The sequence below is a fragment of the Micropterus salmoides genome, unplaced genomic scaffold (genome assembly GCF_014851395.1).
Source record: "Micropterus salmoides isolate LMB-PRFRI ecotype aquatic unplaced genomic scaffold, ASM1485139v1 Ms_hic_scaffold_6, whole genome shotgun sequence".
NCBI classification, from domain to species: Eukaryota; Metazoa; Chordata; class Actinopteri; order Centrarchiformes; family Centrarchidae; genus Micropterus; species Micropterus salmoides.
This window is the reverse complement of record NW_024044348.1, coordinates 20977009-20999084: the sequence shown is the minus strand read 5'-3', so window position 1 is coordinate 20999084 and position 22076 is coordinate 20977009. Positions and strand designations below refer to the sequence as shown.

The following is a 22076-nucleotide window of genomic DNA, read 5'->3' as shown; positions in this document are numbered from 1 at the left end:
AGATGATGGCTTTAACTAGTTTGATCGGTGGTCGCTAAAAAGGCCGATAAGAAAAGACGATCAGATGATGCAATACTCGCCAGACATTTTCAACGGAAGCTAAAATATTTCACTACGCTGTGTGGGCGGTTTTCAAAGCTAGCTAGCACCAAAGTCCTTCTCAGACAAGAAGGGATTAACACGCCCACACAGTCTCTCGTACTCCCGTGTTACTTTCAGCAACAGTTCCACTTCGTTGTCGGTCAATGCAAAAAATGGTGGTGTGGTTCTTGGTCTGTATTTATTTCTTCTTTCGCTAAATCGTCTGCTACTGCGGAGTAGACCATCTGCTTCATGTTTACACTGGCACGCGCATGCGCAGTGAAGGCTACCTGAACGGCCAGTAGATCTGTTTTCAGTCGTTCTAATATAGACAGATCAACTCTGATACGAAGATCGTTTTCGTTATAAAACTGTTTTAAAAACGTAGCAGTGTGGATTTAGCCTCACATTAGCCCACTCCTCTCTCTACTCCTCTCATGTCAACCCCCCCGTTTTCCCCGAGATTTTTCCGTATTTTTCCGTTCTCACCCGGTATCCACCCGTTAAATGTTTCCCCGTAAATCTCCCGTATTTATAACCTTTATGAATTCAAATAAAAACCTTCTGGCCGTATTTAAAGTGTTTGCTACTCTCTCTGGTAAAGCCGGTGGCAGCATGTAAAATATGTAGACTGTGCTTCCTGCACAAGGATTAAAAATTAAAACAATCCACTGAAATGATATAAGGCCTATGCCTACTAATGGCAAACCATATGAAATTCTAATGAATATAGTAGCCTATGTAATATTAACAACTGACTGTATAATATGGAATTTACATTGTAGCCTATTTTTATTTATTTAAATTTTCCTTATTTTCAAATCTCACTGAAGGCAGTTTTGACTCCTCTCTGTAGCCCTTCTCCCTCTCTCTGCTCCTCTCTCTCCCCCCTAAAACCCACAGAACCTGCCTGAGCTTTCCAGAACAAAAAGCAGCTACTTCAGAGTTTATCATCAACTCATGATGCCTGTGCTCCTTGATCTCCTAAATATTTTGGCTACAGCCTTTTTTGTTGCAGTTTTTATGGTTGTAGTAAATTTATAAAGATGCTGTTTGTTCTGTTTTTGTAGTTATTCCACAGTAAAGCTATATTTGTTAAGTTATAAGATGTTCATAGTAACCAGGCAAAGGCTTCTATGGTTTAAGTCTCTAACACAGATTGAGTGGAATTTGTTGCCCATGTTTCCTGGCAATAAAATAAACAGTTGTCATTTCATGATACTTTATCATCTGTTAATGAACCAATTAAATAAATATACAGTATGCTGTATAATGCTACATGATAAATAAAAGGCTCCAAATAGACCCAGTGATCGGTCTCGGCCGATACTGCTTTCAGCAATCGGTGATCGGCCCAAAAAATCCTGATCGGAGCACCTCTAGTTCTGAGATGGGACTATGTGAAAAAGCTAAAGCTCAGGTTTTACAAGTATTAGTCTAAAGTTAGGGTGATTTTCAACTTCTGAAATGTTTTACTGTACTGCTGTTCTTTTCCATTAATTTCACTATGATAGATATTACACATATTTTATTCTGTCTCCTACCATTACAGCTTAATGCACAATGTGAGGAGGACCATCTGAAAACTCTGCCTTCACTGTAGATAAAGGTGCATGTGGGATGTTTCAGTTTTCCTTATTTTAAACCTTTTGTTCACTCCGACCAATTGCTCTTTCATCACTACTGATAGAATGACATGCTCCTGCTGTGGGCGGATGACTTCACCATATTATAAAACCAGTCTTGGGGCCTCTAAATAGGTGCTTTCAAATACATTTGCTCGTATATTCTTCAGCAGTTCAAAATAATCTCCCTATGCCAATGTTCATGTACTTGTGTGTGCAGAGTGTAGTGAATATCAGTTAGCCCGAAGCCAGGGAGGGGTTCATACCAGACTCACTGTCTGTCTGCTAAATGCAGTTCTTTGGGCTGGAATCATGAGTCTCAAGCCACTGGATTGTGTTTCTACTCACACAGTATTTGCTTCATAGTGTTTTCGCCCACAACCACACCTTGCCTGTTTGAAATCTAGTCATTATTTCCAAACATTTTCTTCAGAGTTATCTGTTGAAGTTTCCTAACTAAGCAGCTATCAGTTGGTTTGTAGTCTGACTTTAGCCATGGCTATGAGTCACGCCTATTCTGTGTCATGCTCCAATCCTGATATCCTGTATAAATACTGACCACCTTGTGCCAAATTCTGCTGCTACCAGTTTGTCAAACATCTCCAAACTGGTCAGGCAAGTCTAAGTGCTTAACCATCAACCCCTTGCTTCACCAACTACACAAAGAAATCACAATTTTGTTCCTCATAGTGAAATAGCAATGTTTTTCTCAATATTATCCTTCCTAAAGTATTAACTTTTATCCTTTGTAGATTTTAATATACAATCTTAATTCTTTTGAACAACATAGAAGAAACCACTACATTCCTTGATAGATACATTTCAGAAGGCTCCCATAAAAGTACCTGTACTCCAGCCAACATGTCTATGACATATATAAAGACAAGGAAGACAAAACCTTTCACTGCAAGTGTGCAAACTATGTGGACTACATCTACATCCTTTCAGTAAAGTGTGTGCAATGGCAGATACTTACTGATGTCATCCTCATGATAGATGACGGAGTGGAAGGGCACATTCTTGTCCTTAAGGTACCTCTCAGAGGGTTCAACATAATATGTTCCTTGGTGGCTTTTAATGAAGCCCTCAAAGCGCCCATCAACCACGGAGCCATGGGTCAGTGTGCCCTTTTCACCTGAAACCCAAAAGAGGATAAGGATGAGAAGAGGTCGACAAAACAGTCTTTGTCTGTGAAGAAAATTTAGCATTTCACCTGAAGGCAAGGCAAGGCAAGTTTATTTGTATAGCACATTTCAACAACAAGGTAATTCAAAGTGCTTTACATAAAACATAAAAGCAACAGGGAAATATAAAAAAGTTTAAAAGCAACATAGGGAAATTGAAAAAATACACATTAAAAAAATAATAAAAGTTACAGTGTTAAAAGATCAGGGTTAAAAGAGTTAAATGGAAAATAAAAACAGGCTGAGGGGTTGAGCAAATAATTGAGTTACAATTATTTTGAAAAGAGAATAAACAGAGAAGTACACTTAATCTACTCTCTCTAGAAGATCAAAAAAGTATTCTTCTATACTGAATATATAATGAAATCTCTTGTCTAAATATTCAAGCAGCTCAAAAGGTAGAAATGAGAGTAAATAGAGCTGCAACGATCATTAGGTTGTCAGCTATTAGACTAGATAAATTCCCAACTGATCCCTTAGAGTAATTTCTTACGAAAAAAAAGAAACAACAAAAAGAAGGAGTTACAATTCCAGCTTCTTTAATGTGAATATTGGTACTCCTCTAGGAACCCCTATGGCGTCGATGTAGACCTTGTTATCAAAGCTGCCACCGGGTGTTGGGCTTCTCTTGCTCCTCTGGTGATGTGTACACTGAGGGATGGCTATTCTCACATTTTGTACTAGCATAACCTGGGTGCAGGTACCTGTCCAGTTGAATGGCAACACTTGTTTCCACTGCCACATGCATCCACATAGCCACCATATATCTGATTATCTCCATTAAGTGAAGAGTGGCTTAGGATAAGGGGGTTCATATTTAGTACTGGCATTTCACAGACCAAACAACTAATCCATAAATCGAGAAAATAATAGACAGATTAATCGACAAAATAATCGTTAGTTGCAGCCATACTGTTAAGTATACAGTTTGACCAAATAGAAAGAAGTATTTGAATGGAGTAAGACAACTCTGGTATTGTTTGCATTTCAAAGAATAGTTATGGTCACAGTAATAATTAATCATTTCATTTACACAACTTTTGTAATACAATTAAGGGAATGATGTAGAAAGACATGGTTTCTAAAGGCACATAAAGGATTTAATACCACATGGTGTGAAAAACACCTAAATACAGGCTGTTGTACAGACTGTACAAGAAGTACAGTGGTCAAACTTACATGAATAAGTGTTTAGTGTATTTACAAACAAATTCTTGCAGCAAACTAAAATATGTTGCATTCCCAAATATTAGGTCTATTAAATGTATACAAAGCAGGATCACACCCAGGCATTTTACAGATACTCAAGTATCTATAAAATGCCTCCTAAAAAAATCACAATGTGTGGTTGAAAACTAAATGTTGTGTAGTTGAACTTGAATCATATTTAATTTGTTTAAGGGCCTGGGCATTTGTGTGGATTTCTTTTATGATTTCAGAATTGTTAGAGCTCAGATTACGAATACTTCATAAATAAAGAAAAGTATTAACTTTCGGTTTCTCTGTCTCCTCCACACACGGATCACAAAAAAAGAGAGCATTGTTTTTTCTCTTGTTCATTTGAACTCTACAGGAGACAGGCAGCATGAAGACGTCCGGGAAGGATGAAGGGTTAAAGTAAGTCCTGTGTGTGTTGGATTGTGATGTGATAAACACTTTACATTTCTCTCTCTCTCACAGACATCCAATATTCCATAATGCATTTGGGAGAATAAACCCAAACTTTGATCGTGCAAACAGAAAAGGCGGCAGATGATAACACTGTCACTTAAGGCTCGTGCAGACTACACGATTTTCAGCGTCGGCCGATGGCCGCGCCGTTCCCACTACACAACTTGCCGTCTTGTGATAGGAGTCTTGAAGTCGTTGTGGCGTTCACACTATGTGTCTGATCGATAACGGGGTCACACACTACACGAGCTGACAGCGACTCTGTCACCCGACGCTGGTCTCCAAACCATGTTTTGTCAAGAAAACACACGTGAAATGTGAAACGGGAAATGAGCAAACCTACACACGAAACAGCTGTTGTTTGTTATTATAAAGCTACCAATTATAAAGACAAAAAATCTGTGTCAAAGAATGGATTAGCACACTCAGGCAGCAGGGATTGTCTGTGCTACAGAGAGAGCTGAGGCGAGTAAAAGGCATTTTGCAGTGAAAAAGTAGCTGCCTGCTCTGCCAGCTGCCTGCTCTCATTGGCTGGATGTGGATGTCGAGTCGGCCGACTTCTGCAGATATTTGGCATGCTATATATCTGGCCGGCGTCTGTGATGTGTCAGAAATGTGTCGGGGAGCTGTTTTGATGAGTCATTGAGTAGTTCAGACATAACAACTGGCGACCGCCAATGATCCGCTGATTTGCCCCCGATCACAGCATGACGGTCGCAGAGCTCGCCCAGCGGCAAATCGGGCTAAAAATCGCGTAGTGTGAACTAGGCTTTAGCTGAAATGTTTGAGAAGTCCCTCAACAGAAGGTGTAAGGGATAATGTAGGATTACATAATGAGAAGGGATGATTCAAACTTTCAATTTAACCATAATTGGATTAGAGACATTTCCTTTTCAGAAATGGCACCAAGATGTGGTGTGTGAAAACAGCAGAACTTACCAAAGACCTCTCCACTGTAAATATGTGATGTGTCAATGGGTGCCTCTTCTCCTGATATCTCAATGATGAGATCTGGAGTAAACAGAGTCGTATCTCTCCTCATCCGCAAGTTAAAATGTCTAAAGAGAAGAACAAGAGAAAATTGTCTAGTTAGCATTTGCACAAAACACAAAGTTGCACTTTGACACACACACACACACACAGCAGAAAAATCTTTTATACATTTTTACTGAGCTTTACAATGCCAATGTGCTGGTTGTTGCTCAGTGAGTTTACAAGAACAGTTATGTCCTGAGGAAAAGCACATGAACAATTGTGCACAGTACTTTTGTTTGTAATCCCCTCGTTAACATAAACCATGACAGCAAAGGCAAAAAGGAAAGCGTCACATGAAGTGCACCAGCCACTGAGGCAATGTATTGAGTAATTCAGAGGAATAATCCCATGGCTTGGTCTCAAAGTGTGAAACAGATAACTCAATTGATGTTCACGTTGCTACCTCATTCTGAGCCCATTGTGGAGGTATTGGAGGTTTAGAGGACGTGAAGGCAGACTTACTACACAGCGGGATTGAGTACATGAAAACATTAACAGAGTAAAGCCAAGAAAAACTGAGCACAAGAGACAGACAACAGAATGTAGGGAGGAGTTGAACAGAACATTTTTGGGAGGTAGCAGATAATACTGAAAAAGGTCAGACACAGTCCAGGATATTCCTGAACAGGATGACTCCTTTCAGTTTTCCCTTCGTCATTCCTGTTTTAATTTCACACACACCCTGCCTTTTTGTTACAGTTACAGTATCTTCCATTCATTGGTTCCCCTCACCTACTTAGACAAAGACGTAGATGACTATTCATGAAGCAACCTGATGTTTATTCTTCTGGAACTGAGTAAATGCATGCATATATAAATTAGCATATGATCACCAATAGGCCTAGGTCTGTTTAACATGAAAATAAACTTAAAAAGAAACAAGTGGATGTGATCTTTTTTAAAGCAGAATAACACAATGTGATCTGTATTCTGAGATAGGAGTCGTCTGTCAGAAGAACATTTCAAATGAAGCCAAGGGAAGAACGAGAGAAACAAATAAAAGACTGCAATATGACCTACTCTTTGAAGTCAACATTATGACAAATCTGATCATCTGGCAATAGATTTAATATAAATTCCTCTGCTTGGTATTCATCCTGGCACACCCATTACAGTTCTTGTCCTGTGTCCACCTTATCAATGGCCTCTACAACAATCAATATGATGACCTTATCACTTCATCTATGCCCCATCGAAATATCAGTCGACCCTGATGCCACCATGGCACACTGGTCACAGACGCAGGTGAATCCATAAGGAGATTACTAAATTGAGGCATTTTATCTGCATTATCAGGGATCTGCAAAGGCATGTTGAATGTTCACCGTCAGACAATGGTTATGCTGTCCATGATGGCATTTTCTTTACAAAACATTTTTACCAGGGAAGCATCACGGAGCAAGAAGCATTCTGTATTTTAACATATTTGATCACTGACCTCCTCCTCCGTGACAACTTCTAAATAACGGAGGACCATAGGATGTCAGTAATATGATAACAGCTACGAGTGATGGTTATTCTGCGAACCATTACACACTGGAGATGTGTCTGCTCTTGTTTATAAAGCTAGTGAACAATGCCCAACTAAAAGCACAGAACCCCCATATCTCTGGACCATTATTCAAACCTTATTGCCAAGCCTGTCTTACGCCAAAGTCACAAGTCCTTGCCAAGAGCCCATTACGAATGGACATCTATAATGTGAATACTGAAATGCAGGCTGATAATCCATCTTTTCGACACGGTTTAAAATTGCTCCAGTCTACGTCCAACCTTTTAAATCAATCCTCAATAAGTACCTTGCATATCCCCTAAAACACAAACACACACTTTTGGGGGTTACCTGTTTCTGTTACATAACTCTCAGACAATTTTCTTAAATCCTGTTTTTACACTTGATTAAACATAATGATCTATGTACTGTTTTGATACTTCAGTATTGTTCCTACACTTTACTTCTGCACTTCTGTGCAAGTTCTTATCTACTAAATACAAAACTGTGAATTGTTTTTTTTTCCCACTATCATATTAGAGGTGCAGTAACTGAATAACAGTGAGAGGGCAAATCTGTTTTTAAGAGGCTAGGGCACAAAGCGAGACTAGCTTATTTATTTTGCGTTTAAGGCTGTATAATTACCAGTGAATAATTGTACAACCTCATTCTAAACATAGTTTTTCATTTCAGGAACACAGCTGCAGCTGCTCGGCTTGGCTGTGAAGGCGGTTAAAGCTGTGTGCTATTGTGGTTGCAATGGATATGGTTACAGTAGCTGTAGCTATGACTGCTCTATACTACTCCTATTAACATTAAGAAAGCATCATCAAATAGGAGTTGCAAAAACCTATTGCGAGGTAACCAATAAGAATTTCAGGGGGGAAAAATTCCCACCGTGACCTTTCCGTACAAACTAATCAAGCAAATAAGGATAAACATGAGAGTGGATTAAAATTAGGACAATATTAAAAGGGATGGATAAGACATTTCAGGGCAAGAAATCACTCAGCAGTTAAAAATCACTCTAAATGGTCAAAGGTTTTACTAACTGAAAAAGATAGAAAATCATTGCATTATGCTCCAGGCAAATAAACATGGCTTGCAACACATAGGAAGAAGAGAGGCTGTGGATCAAGTCAGTGCTACTCATCTCACAAAAGCAGCTGACTAATAAATAATTCAGACATATCCCAAATGCTGAACATACTGACTCAAGCATCTGACAGTCCTACACTTTGCTCAGTAAGCAGGCCAGCTCACAGAAATTGAGTGCCCTCAAGCCAAGTCTGCAGAGATGGTATTTCTACAAAAGGGGACAATATCTACACTACACATATATATCAGCATGGTTTATACAAAATATATTACAGTTATATTGTCTAACTTGTACAATGTGCAATATTTAGGAAGGCCATTGTATGTCCTCTTTACTAGCACAGAGTCATAAGAGCTCCATACATAATATGTTCACTTGTGTCACTACTCTCTGTATTATAACAAGAGTCCTAAAAACTAAGATGCTTTCTATAAATATATAATCTAAAAATAAATATAAAAGCATAAATAAGAAGTGTGGAAGATGTACAGTATTTTACAGTATGATATATGACAGAAGTTTAACAATAAATAATAACAAATTGTAAATAGTAGTAATAATAATGACTACAGATAGTGTTGAGGTGAAATGTATTAGAAATCCTTAGAGAGTAGAGAATATTGCACATTAAGCCATGAAACAGAGTATTGCACATCAGTTTGGGAGACATTGTCAAATATGACATGTAGCTTAGACAACCAACAGCGAGTCCAGCTCCACCCCACAACGTCACTGGCCTTGTGGATCAGTTTGTTATGTCTTTTAGCGTCCGCTAACCTCAACCTACCGCCTACCACCCCAGCAAGCAACAGCAAACAGGATATCACTGGCCACCACAGACTCATAAAACTTCCTCAACCCTGTCCGGCAAATGTTGAAGGACTTTATCTTTCATTTCAAACCAGTTAGATATTTGCAAGACTTTGGACAATGTCACTGTTCTACTGGACATGGACAGACCTGGGGAGAGACTGAGTGTATGATCTATTATTTACTAATCTTGTAATACAAGTATGATCATAATGAGAGAATAGATACTATGTCAAGTCAAATGTTTTTATATAGCACATTTCATACAATGTAAGCTCTATGTGCTTAACACACAAATATGAACAAAATACATACATCAATACGTATTGAAATGCATATAAAAGGAATGACAGACAGACAGACAGACCATAGGCCTGAGAGAACAGGTAGGTTTTAAGCTGACTGTACAGTTGTTGTGGTACATCTTATATCAGCTTGTTCCAGAGACTGTGCCCATAATAACTGAATGCATTGTCAACAGATATACTTCAGAAAGAGTAAAGCCAGACAGATGTCTGATGATCTGCGGGATCTGGAGGGTTAGTAAGCATTGAGCAGGTCAAAGATGAATTTGGAAGCTAGATCATTAAGTGATTTGTAAACAGTGAGCAATATTTTGAAATCAACTCTGTATTTTACCGTAAAGTGATCCAAGTATAGGAGTAATATGCTCAGTTTTTCTTGTCCCAGTGAGTACTCTGGCTGCAACACTTCAAGTACAGCGACAAGGGCATTACAGTAGTGTATGTATGGGCCCGTTTTTCCAGTGTTTGATTGAGACTAAATGGATTTGACTTTGTACATACTTTTTAGGTTGTAAAATGTCAGTTTTGAGTGGATTTCCAGTCTCTGACCTCTAGTGTCTACCACAAGGATCTCAGTCTTGTCTTTGATTAATTGCAGAAAGTTTTGGATCATCCAGTGTCTGATGTCACTGATTCAGTTGACAAGGTCAAGGGCTGAGATTATCATGTGAAAGTGAAATATACAATCAAGTATCATCAGCAAATGAATGGTAAGATACATTGTTCTTCTGTATGATGGAACCAAGGGGCAGCATATATAGATTAAATAGTAATGGGTCTAGAGCTGAGCCTTGTGGGACCCCACCAATGTTAGCCAGTTAATGACACCAGACAGGCCAACTGAATGTTTTAGCCTACTGACTAAAATGTTGTGTCAAAGGCTGCAGTCAGGTCTAGTAATACTAGAATGGAAGGTTTGTTTGCAGCACGGTTGATCTTTAGACCATTGATCTGTATTTGCCTTTTTAAGATAATCTAAGAATATTTATATTAACTGAAATGGCTGTTTTAAATCCAGAAATGTTTTGGTTTTAGTGTCTTGTGAGCCCATTTGGTCTGGGCATTATGCATGCATAGTCCAGAAGCCAGATTGATAGACATCATACAGAACGTGGAGTGATAGGTAACTATGCAGCAACTTGTAGACAACCTTTTCAAGGATTACTAAGAAAAGGGATATCGGAGATTGGTCTGTAGTTGTTTAATACAGATGGGTCTAAAGCTGATCATACACAGAGCAACTTTTAGAGCAATCGGGCAGGGCAATATTGCCGTCAATGGTAATGAGTAAAGATTACTACCGTAATCCTCTTCCCCCACCACTCCGCCACCCGCCCCGTACCGCCACTATCCGTTCAAAACATAGTCGGACTTGCCGCTAGCAAGATTGTCCAGCAACATTGCTCAAAAAGTTGCCCCGTGTATCATCAGCTTAAGTTGCTCTTTCTCAGAAATGGTGTAATAATAGGATGCTCGAGAGAAGAGGGGAAGATTCCTGATTGTACTGTGAATTTTGTTCCAGTGTGTGAGTTATGATTAAATTCCAAATGCAGTAAGGATATTACAACTCCTGTAACGAGACCCTTGGCCTCTGAACACTACTGAGATCTTATGGTTGCCAATCTGTTAATATCGTAATTTATTGCAATGGTGAAAACTACATCTCACAAATGAAAAGCAGGGTACTTAACTGAACTGTGAACAGTGCCACAGCCCCCAGCTTTGTATTATAGACTACTTTTTTGGTACATCTTTGTAAATAAAACCCCCCATAGACACAACTGTCTGCCCTACCTTGTTTGGTCACCTGATCCAGCCACAAAGAGTCATGTGAGTATACACAAGAAAGCTTTTCTCTTGTTACAACAAACCTCTATAGTGCCACACAGCTCCGCATTGGGTTTTCACATAAGGGAGAGTTCACCTAATAAATTCAGTGAGGATGTAAAGACTGTACTAGCTTTATGACCACTGGCTTGGTTCTGTTTATCTTAAGCTAACTGGATCACTATATGGAAAACAAAAATGCTATGTACAATTTCATGTCATTAACAACACATCACAACAGATCAAAGCCTTTACACCACAGAGTTAAATAAAAATCTATCTTACACATTACAAAACAATAAAAACTTAATATTGTAAGCATGACACAGGCGATGATGATTTTTATAAGCATCTACAAGGGTATGTGATATAATGTCCACCCTGTGATGCTCAAGAGAACTGCACCATTTATAACTGGAGTCAGTTGAGAGGCTAAACTTCTTTCTTCTAATGGAAACATACATGTATCCATTTTTTATTCATTTGTCTTCAGAACACAAATGTCACATTACATTACAGCTAGAGGGATTATCATGTTAAGCTGTAATTAGAAAATTCTTTCCTCAATGTCTTAACAGTTCAGAAATCTCTCACTGTGTCCTCTTTTCCTGTTCAGCAAACTGGACTTGAGTACTCTATCTTGAAAATGTCTGGTCTGCTCCTCTACACGTCATGGTATGTGCAGTACTTCATCTTTTTTCTCTGCTACTAACATTCAAGACCAATTCCCTCAACAAAATATTGTTTTTGTCCTTTTTAGACACTACAGAGCACTCAGACACTGAAAATGATCGTGCTCTATGACACTGATTACCTTAGCAATACAGGCAGTGCCAACAAGGCTAGCAATGACAGGAAAGAGCACAAAAAGACAGGAAAAGGATCTGTTTGACAGGGCCTTGATAACCCACAACAGGCTTGGGGAAGAGGAAAGCAGGGGGAGCTTGCTGGAAAACCTGTGCTGTTGAGGTAAACACTCTTCAACATGGCAGAAAAATGAAAGTAACAGGGAAAAGCAGATAAATCACAGCAAGAAATAAAGGGATAAATGGATGGACCATTAACTCCATAATGGCACTGTGATGGCAATACAGTATATTAAAACATACTTTATTGAGTGCATGTGTATGGAAAATGAAGACAGTATGTTACAACAGCATGTACAAATTAAAGGCAGCAGAAAACAAACTTCTATTGTAAGTGAGTCAAGCCAAGCCAGTCCACATTTTCTATGCCATGTGTTGCCCTATGTAGTCCTAAAATTGGGTCTAGGAAGGGAAAGGCAAGCATTACTCCGTGTTTCCATGAAGTTGTAGCATATTATTGCACTCAGAAGGACCATAAATAAAATTTTAAGTCTAGGGTTTTTTTGACTCAGATATTTGAGTGAAATGTTCTTTATTTGGTAGGAATTAAACCACCAAGATATAATTTGGATATACAATTATCAGCTTTGTCATTTTGAACATTTTATGCTATGAAATGTCCATATACAACAAGCATACAAAGCTATACCCCAAAGTGTCATCACCCCCTTGTCCTCTTCTGTATTTGCATTTAATAAGATTTTGTTCAGAATAACAAACAATATTATACAGGTATGCAAATCATCAGTTGCTTTCAATGTTAATACCTTCATTAACAATGTTTGGCAATGCCCTTACAATAACCTTTAGGCAGCAAGTGCAAAAATGGCCAGTTGTGGGAGTCTCTCAAATGACATACTGAAGCAGATAAAGCAGAGTTTACACACTAACAGCAATTAATGAAAATGGAATTTGTGGTGTTTATTTTCTTGTTTCACTAATGTAAGCCATTCAATTGCAATTTTTATACACTCACTCACTCACTCACTCACTCACTCACTCACTCACTCACTCACTCACACACTCACTCACACACTCACTCACACACTCACTCACACACTCACACACACACACACACACACACACACACACACACACACACACACACACACACACACACACACTGCTACAGCCTGCTGTCACTTTATACCAAGTGACAAGAACTCAGCTGATACAAATATGAAAATATTTAAACAGTGTTACTGCTTGAAATAATCTGTTTCCAAAACAGAAGTGGAATCAGTGTGTTCAAACAACTTGGCCTTGGCGAGGGCTCATCTTGAGTTAAATGACATTTAAAACAGAATCAGAAAGAGGAAGAGAGAATACATGGAGAAACTGTGAGAGGTAAAAAAGAAAAAGGGGAGGATTTAATTACAGTTTGCAATAATGTGATTAGTTTTCCTTGTAAAGCAAAGAAAACAACAGGTACTTTTCCACATATGTGGACCATTACGCTCTAGTTTTCAGTTCCAATGCAATTGCCCAATATTATAATAACATTTTGTCTTTGGTCACAGTTCTTTCTATGACAAGATGGTTCAATAAGGAAACAGTATAACCAAATGATAAATTACACGATATGCCACATCTAATGACACTGGGGGAACTGAAGGAACATTTCCATATCCATTTCACATTCAAAGGCATTGCCTGATAATTATTATTGCAAATAAAAATATATAATGTTATGGTGCTGATATGGTAAGTAAACACAACCAAAGCACAAGTCAAGATAAAAACTTATAAGATAAATGTCATTAAGAAAATACATGAATTAATCAAATGCATTTACTAAATGAAAAGAAACTGTACAAATAGTTTTCCAAAATATTCTTGAGTAAAAATTAAGTACTTCATCTTAACAACTTCATCTTAACAACAGCATTATGTGTTCACAACTATGGTGCACAGGGTGGGCCACATATTCATAAGAAATTAAAGCAGCATAGTGTGCGGTTACTTCGGAAGACAGAAAGAGAGAGTGAATAAGTGAGGAGGACAGTGTGTGCATTTGTCCCGAAACTGACCTTCCATGTGCATGAAAGTCCAGGTGCACGGTCCTGTCTTGAGCAGAGAGTGCCCTCTTGGCTCTCTGGTGACTGTTGTGCAGGGCTTCTGTGTCATATGATAAACCTTCATAGTGGCGGATATATTTGTTCAAGGGGTTCCCAAACTGACCTGAAAGAGAGTTCAATGGCTTATCAGTATTTGTCAACAAACATTTGCTGCAAGGGCACATTTCACTATGAGTGTTTATCCATCTTATGTGGAATCTGACAAGGCAGATGCTAGAGCTCGCAAAGAAAAATCAAGAAAAAAAATCAGAACTCCACTGTGGGAAAAAACTATTTAAATAATCACGTTTTGATCGTTTTGGTGAATCTTGTTTAAAATGAACAGAATAACAAAAGTGCTGACATGTTTCTTTGTAAAGACATCAGATCTAATATCACAGCAATAAGCTTTTTTCCCCCCAATAGACACATTATGCTACAACTGAACCTGTACATCTACAAGAAGATCCACATAGAATAAGACATCTCTATGACTAACTGGCCTTTTTCACAGACATTTTGATTCATAGCCGAAAAAGCATAGGTTTTACTACTACTACTATTACTACTAAAAATATTAATGGCTCTGTTCTAATAACATGTGTGTAAGCCATGACAGGACCCTGAAAGTGAAGAAGCTAAATAGAATGTAGCCATCACTAACTTTATTTACCTGTGCTGTACCTACTGTGACATGTCAAAATGTCATCCATGAAAAAAGCCTATGTAGCCAAGCTGGGGAAACAGGGATGAGTCTGTGTAATAGTGGCCATCTATAGTACAAGCTGTCGCTCACTGGACGTGCTTAACAGGCTTATTCGGCTTATTGATGTGAACCCAGGGGTAATCCTGCCAGCTTTCATACTGACCGTTTCTTTGTTCTTTTCACAAAGACAAAGAAAGTCAGTTTGAGGCACAAGTGAGGAGCACATGATGCTCATCAGGTGACCAAGGTTCTGTTCCAGTACTACTGTATGTCATTGTGCAAGAACAGAGACTGAATTGGCTGTTTCAATGCTAATCTACATTCCTAAGGCAATGCTACTAACTGGATATCTTTCTGGAGTTTTGGGCCACAATAGGAAAAGCACTGCTGTGAGCTACAAAAGCAGCCTTTGGAAAAAACTATTTAAATAGAGCAAGGGCTCCATTTAAATAGTTGGGACTGGCTTTTGTAGTGAAAGGCTGTAGAAAACTACACAATAATATAGAGAATCCCACAGACCATTAAGGATATGCTCCACCTTGCCTGTATTTTTTTTTACACAGCACTGTTTTGTTTATTACTGTAAGGTTTCTGTGTGGTAGGAGTCACAACTCCCCAACAGGGAGAGGCTGTATCAGGCTAGTAGCAACTTGTCCATGAATGCAGCGAGAAAATATAATAAAAACAATCAGCTTCTCTACCCCTTCTTCAACAATCACAATAATAACTGTAAACTAGAATGAACCAGTCTGAAAATCAACAAGATGGGCTATTGGATGAAAGAGCCAGGCTGTAATTAATCAGGGAATATGTTGATGTACAAAAACAAATAGACCTCTCAGTAGGATGTGGCAACTCCATTAATATGTAAAAATGTGACAGCACAAGACTGATTTATCAACACATGGTCACTGGCGGATGGTCACTATGGTATAATTTGACTAATAGAGTACTATTAGGGACTAAAGGAAACCTGAATATATCCTTCTGATGTATACACACAGGTCACATAGTTGTCAGAAGAAAATAAATATGATAACATAGTACATAATGTAATGTTGTTTTATATGCTGAAGTGAATGTCTGACAGTTGTGAACAGGATAAAATGAGTATCATTCCCGATGAGAAGATGGATAGGTGAAATCCAGCAGAGCGGTAATTGCTGAGATAACTCTGTTGATACAGGAATGACTCACTATGAGACTACTAAGATGTCGAGGAGTCATAGGATCCTAGGATACTAGTGTGTATACAAACATTCTCATAAACACAGTTAGCTATTCAACAGTTGTATTTGAAACATAAAAACATTTTAACAGCGGGTAACGCTGGACAATAAGAAAATCTAACTTATAAAGAGGATTATTAACAAGTTTACAAGATCTGTTAACTCAAATCTCAAGGAAACTGCAGTTTTCCCTGAATGTGATGGTGGTACCAACGGTATTGCTCAGCTGGTGTTACAACATTCCAGCCAGACTGAAACACAGCAATCAGTTCATCTGCAGCCCCCAAACTTAAAATGGCCACCTTAAATTCACAGTTTTTGTTAGTCATCACAAATTCACCTCATCTACCATTATCAGGGTTATGATTGAATGCCTGTTAAAATATAAAGCTTAGTAACAATGTTACTGAATAAAATGTATCTTAAATATCATATCACTTACAAAAGTCATACTGTCTGAAACATGTTTCAAAATTACACATATTGGTTGAAAGAAATGCATCATTCCATGTAGAATAATCATGTAATGAATTCATATTTAATTTAACTGCAATAGGAACATATCAACTCAAAACTTATCACAATTCATGAAATAATTTCAATAAATCTTATTTAAAATTTAATTGCATTTCATTTTGCAAACTGTTAATTTACATATGGTGCATTTCATTTTAGGTTAAATTCTATTTAATCGCCTTATATTTAAAAGTTTTTAATGTGTTGTAAAGTTAATCACTAATACTTGTGACTTGATTTCTATCACATTCACCCCTCTTTCTTATTGTTGTACTGCATACAAATATACTGTAACATAACAATCCTACCTTATGTGGGCCTAAATAGATATTATCTCTAGGAGGTAGAAGCTTACATTTCTGGACAGACAATAACAAAATCTGAGAAAAGAAACAAAACTGCTACACTGCTCAAGAAAATCCTATGCAACATACCGGCAGTGTAAGCAGGCCAAGTAACAGCTGCTGTGTCAAAAGTTAAATAACTTAGTTTATCCGAAACACATCGGACGTCCTCAGAAATGTTTGGTCCCTACAACTACAACATTCACTATCCACATTTAACCACAACTTGTTTAATGGAATGAAGCAAACTGCCATCTGTTGTAGCAATTTAGGTTCAAATCTTCACATCTTTTATCTTCTTTCCTATCTCTTAGAAGAATACAAACGGCTTCTTTTTTGTTTGTGTGCACATGGCTCTTTTGTGCAGCTGAAGCATTTATATTTTTCTGTCTGGTCAATGAACGTAAATATGTAAAAGGTAAAAGTAGAGAAAAGCGGCTTACACACCTCAACGAGCAATACTGCAGAAGAACTCACTATGGTTGCTGATGTGCGGGATGATGTTGCTGCACTCTGCCTCTATCATGGCTGGTGCAGCAAGTATAAGCACCATGAATATGAAACAAGCCATGAATTGTGACAGTTTCAAATTTGTGAAAGCTTTATTCTATTTGTGAAAATGAAAAAAGGGAGATTTATATGGTCTAAATGTAAAAAATCCTCCCATTTTTCATTTTCACAAATAGACTAAAGCTTTCACAAATTTGAAACTGTCTGACTGACTGAATCTAGACTTCAGTCTCCCTTAACTTTCCCTGCCGATTGGAAGCTGTGAATCAGAAGGTAACTTCAGTGTCGTCCATCAATTTAGGCTTAAGTTAAAAAAACAACGCATTCTTTATGATGAGCACTCCATTCCACATCAATCTGATTGACATTCCACGTGAAGTTTAAACACAAACGCTCCAACAATAAAAGCAGCATCTTCCTGGCAGACAAAGTCAATGTGCAAAACATAACTGACATCTCAGAACATTTTTATGAAAAGTGATCAAGCTTACATTCACCAATGTTTAATGAATACAATAAAGTGAAGAGAAGTGCTATGAAATAAGCAGTTCAGCTCTGCAGCTCTGTACCTGTGTTAAAACACTGATGGTAACAAAGTAAAAGCATTTTAAAGAAATTGTAGGTGGGCTTCCGTCCTGGTTTTGCAAACCATCTCAGTTATCACTGTTCTCCAGAGTAATAATGGTTAGAAATTGCTGCAATTAATCACGTTCTTATGACTATATTGTTTACATGCCTGCATAACCCTATGTGAAAAAAGTATTAAAAAATCAGCAATAAGCATTTTGTTTTAATTGTCAAGGTGGAGACATGCTAATCTGGAGGTTAAATTTATGTATTTGCAGTTTAATTAATTACACAGCAGTCGATGTTTGTTTAAACTGGAAACTATAATTAAAAACTATACCTACTATAGACTAACTGCTGCTAAGTAATTTAATAAGAAATGTAAAGATTTGCTTCTGTCAGATGTAAGAGCTGTCAAACGTTGCAGCAGCCCACCATATCATATCTATAATAGTACGTTACCTTGCTATACAGTACTAGTACGAGTTAACTACCATATACTTAGCGTTAAGCTAGTTGTTTTGAACTTAATTCTCTGTTACTTCCGAGTCTATTAGTAATAGACTTCAAATTGTCTGTTTGTAGGTTTATATACGTTTGCGCTGCTATGTTCACCACTCAGGAAGTGTGAAAAACAGGATGTTTTTCTATATTGAACAACTTACGAGTCGAAACCTCAGTCTGTTATCCCCGAAACTGGATACTCAAGTAATTCGGGCTGGCTACCCTGGCCTATGCTCGCTGAGTAAACACACGACATCAGTCACAAACAGTTACCATTAACATTAGCAAGCTAGCTAGCAAGTTAGATAGCCAGTGTACAGCAGCCTGATCCGATTAACATTAGCCCCACTGACGGTCACTGAACACTTTCCTTTTCCCTGTGAACCAATGGCAAACTTACCTCTAATATCTCGTAGGCAGCAAAACAGGAGAATTAGTTTAATAAATATCATATCGAAAGTCCCTGTGAGCCCTGTTAACTAGCTAAGCGACGCAGCGATGCCGCTGATTGTTTCTTGTTTCGTTTTCTTTCACTTAAAGGTATAGTCGCCCTTCCTAGTTAGCTAGCTACCATCACAAACACCGGCGCTGCCTGTCTCTCTCCAGCAACTTTACGTCAGACAGATAGACCGACAGACAGGCCCTCCTCCCTTCCGGCGTCTTTTGCCAAGACAGCCTGGACACACCCATCCGGTCGAAGGATTCAGCTACAAATCACCTCTGAACCATATACAGTCTATGTTCTCAACATCATCATTCCGTTTAACACAAAAGCAAAACATTGCTGCGTAAACTACCAGCCTGGAAACATGCTCCAAACTTGCTTTTCAGGTACTGTTTTTATCAGTTAGCAAATTGTTTACTTCCCCAAATCATGACTTCCGGGTTTCCCAACTGTTTTCAGAAGGGCACAACCCTAAAAAGACAGAATAACTCATGATAATATGGAAATGGAAATTATATTGAGAAATACACTATAAATGCTATATATATACATGTAAATGTATACATCTATAGAATACGTTGAACCTCAAAATGTACAATCAGTGACAATTCCACATTATTTATTTATTTTGTTTATTTTTGCTGAAGGAAGTGTAGTCTAGTTTATGGGGAGAGCTTCTAAGTTTTTTCTCTCTTTATTTTTAATTTCCTCCTTTCCCTGTGAGGTTTATTGTAACAAAAAAGAAAGATCAAGTAGTTAGATTTAAAAAATTGCTTTTGTGTGCACAACACAATTTATTAAGTTGCATTTGGCCATATGCAGATGATATCAATTCTGTTTCTGTATCATCAATGAATATTGAATAAGTAACCAACGTCACAGCAAGCTTAAAAGGTAGTGATTCTGTCATTGTTTAACATGGGCTAGAACAGCAAAGGTGGTGCTTTGAAAAGCTAATCATCATACAATGTGAAGAACTGCAGATGAATTATACTTCAAGCACTGACCTCTCTGCTTTATGTAATAGTACTGCTTTATGTAGGCTATACAGCACTGAGAAGAAAGACAGCAAAGGGATGCAGAACTAGGAATAACAGTTATTAGTTTTACATGATACCATGTAGTTGGAAGTATAAAATCACAGACATGTTAAAAAGGACTGAGTGGGCTACTGATTTCCTGGTTTAGTTTCCTGTGTTTACCACAACGTTACATCAAAGTTATATGAGCTCTCTCCACTTAGATTTAAAAGTACAAAAATAGTTTTAAAATCATATATTTAAATATTTTTTTATTAAATCATCACATTCATATTGAGATTCAACAAAAAAGTTAATGAGTTTAATTTTTCCATTGGGGCATGTTAACTGAAGAGGCTTTATTATAATGCACAGTTCAACAAAAATCAGATCAATCGATGTCAAGATCATATAGCCTCCCATGTGGCATTGAGAGTCAGGAGTCATACCTAACTTTATTTAAATAAAAATAAAAATAAAATGAAACAACTTAAAAACAGGAAAGTTGCACTTTTCTCTTTGGCAGCATTTCCTCTGTACTGTCACTAGAACTGTCTCAAACAACGTGTCTAGTAATCAAATACTTTAGGTTATAGGTGTTAGGGTGAAGGGTATGTTTGGGTACCCACAGTTTGATGGAAGAGGTGTTTTTATGCAGCCTAATAGAAAAATCTGCACGTGAAGCTCTGTCAAAGACGAGCGGTGACGCCCCTCTTCTGCTCGGTCGAGTAATTGCTGCCACCCAGCGACTCTAAACAGTAACTGCATGTGGATTTATCAGACCTGTCAAAATAATAATTTAGCCTGGACACAGTATCAAATCGCCTATATGTTTGCCTATATGATACGCAAAGCTTTATTAAAAGTTTTTATGAATGAAATGCAACAATACATACAAGCTATTCAGCACTCTTCAAACCCCAAAGCCTTAATAAAGGCTCTTGATAAAGGCTATGTAAAGTTCTTAATTGCCTGCTGATTCTATGTTTTATTGTTTATTTTATTTTAATTTCGTTTATGTCTTAACATCTGGTCTATATTTGTACTGTATTTGTCATTGTATTGGAATTGCAATAAAGAAGTAAAAATAAAATAAATATGGTAGCCATGTGGCTTTTCTCTTATAGCCAGAGGTCAATCTCAACAGGCCCAAGGAAGACTGGAGAAAATGACTGGAAAAGGGCCAACACACAGTAGACTGTCATTACTTAAATAATCAATTAATTATAATAATAATAATTAGTTTCGTTTGAATTAAACACGATTTGGTGGGGGGGGGGGGGTCACCCAACTAGTCAAATAAAACAGACTATAGTTTTCAAGTCTTCAAACCATTAATGTGAGGTTTAAACTCACAGCCACTCCTTACTGTCTCATTATTTCCAATGTCTCGTTTATCCGGACAGTAGTATGGAGGTCCTGGCCACGCGAGAGTTTTTATGGCTTTACAAATACGCGAGAACTCGTCCGCAAGACGGTCACGGTCACGGCAACGGCAGGTTGTGTTCGTGCTACATTCAAGAAACCTCGTACAAGGAGGCACTTCGATATGTCATGGGTTTAAAGATGCAGCCCGCTCATGAGCCCGCTACACACCCTACAAAATTTGAGCCAGTACAAATATTTTTAAACGTTTGTTAAACGTTTGCAGCTAGTCTCATTAACAAGGCCCGGGTCCCTCACTGACACTCCCCTCTTCCCTCTAAAATACTGTATATCTTTGCACATGTAAATCTTGTATCATTTCACATCATTGCACATACCCGGTATATTACACACATCTGTTGTTCGTGTTAATCGTTATTCTATTACTATCCCATATTTATATATTTCTAAATTTATTCATGTCAACTGTATGTTTGTCTACATGTAGCACCTTATCTCCAAAACAAATTCCTCATGTGTAAAAACTACTTGGCAATGAAGCTTTTCTGATTTTGATAGCGTGTATGCTATACAGTCACTCTTATCACGCCTATTTGTAGTTTGTATATAATTATAGTCTGGGGTGTATGTATGTTGAGTTTTTAAAAGGACTCATAGCGCATAAGAATAAACAACATGAGTTTCCTGAGTTTTATATTTTGCCACTTTCCTGAGAACGTAGGCGATTATTATGCTTAAAAGACAAAAAACAGCCTGAACCGTACTTTTGCAATTTTGAAGCCCTCAATGGATTAGCTC

General features: G+C 37.9%; 1 protein-coding gene across 1 annotated transcript in view; it reads right to left on the bottom strand.

Moving 5' to 3' along the window:
* adam10a (ADAM metallopeptidase domain 10a) overlaps nucleotides 1–19172 on the bottom strand; it is a 29970-nt gene extending 10798 nt beyond the window's left edge. Inside the window, exons 1-4 of the mRNA XM_038701256.1 lie at nucleotides 18829–19172; nucleotides 14026–14176; nucleotides 5501–5619; nucleotides 2683–2841 (exon numbers count right to left, since the gene is read on the bottom strand). Coding sequence (XP_038557184.1) covers nucleotides 2683–2841; nucleotides 5501–5619; nucleotides 14026–14176; nucleotides 18829–18880 — 481 coding nt within the window. The 5' untranslated portion in view covers nucleotides 18881–19172. The remainder of the gene's footprint in view (nucleotides 1–2682; nucleotides 2842–5500; nucleotides 5620–14025; nucleotides 14177–18828) is intronic.
* Nucleotides 19173–22076: the final 2904 nt, after the last annotated feature.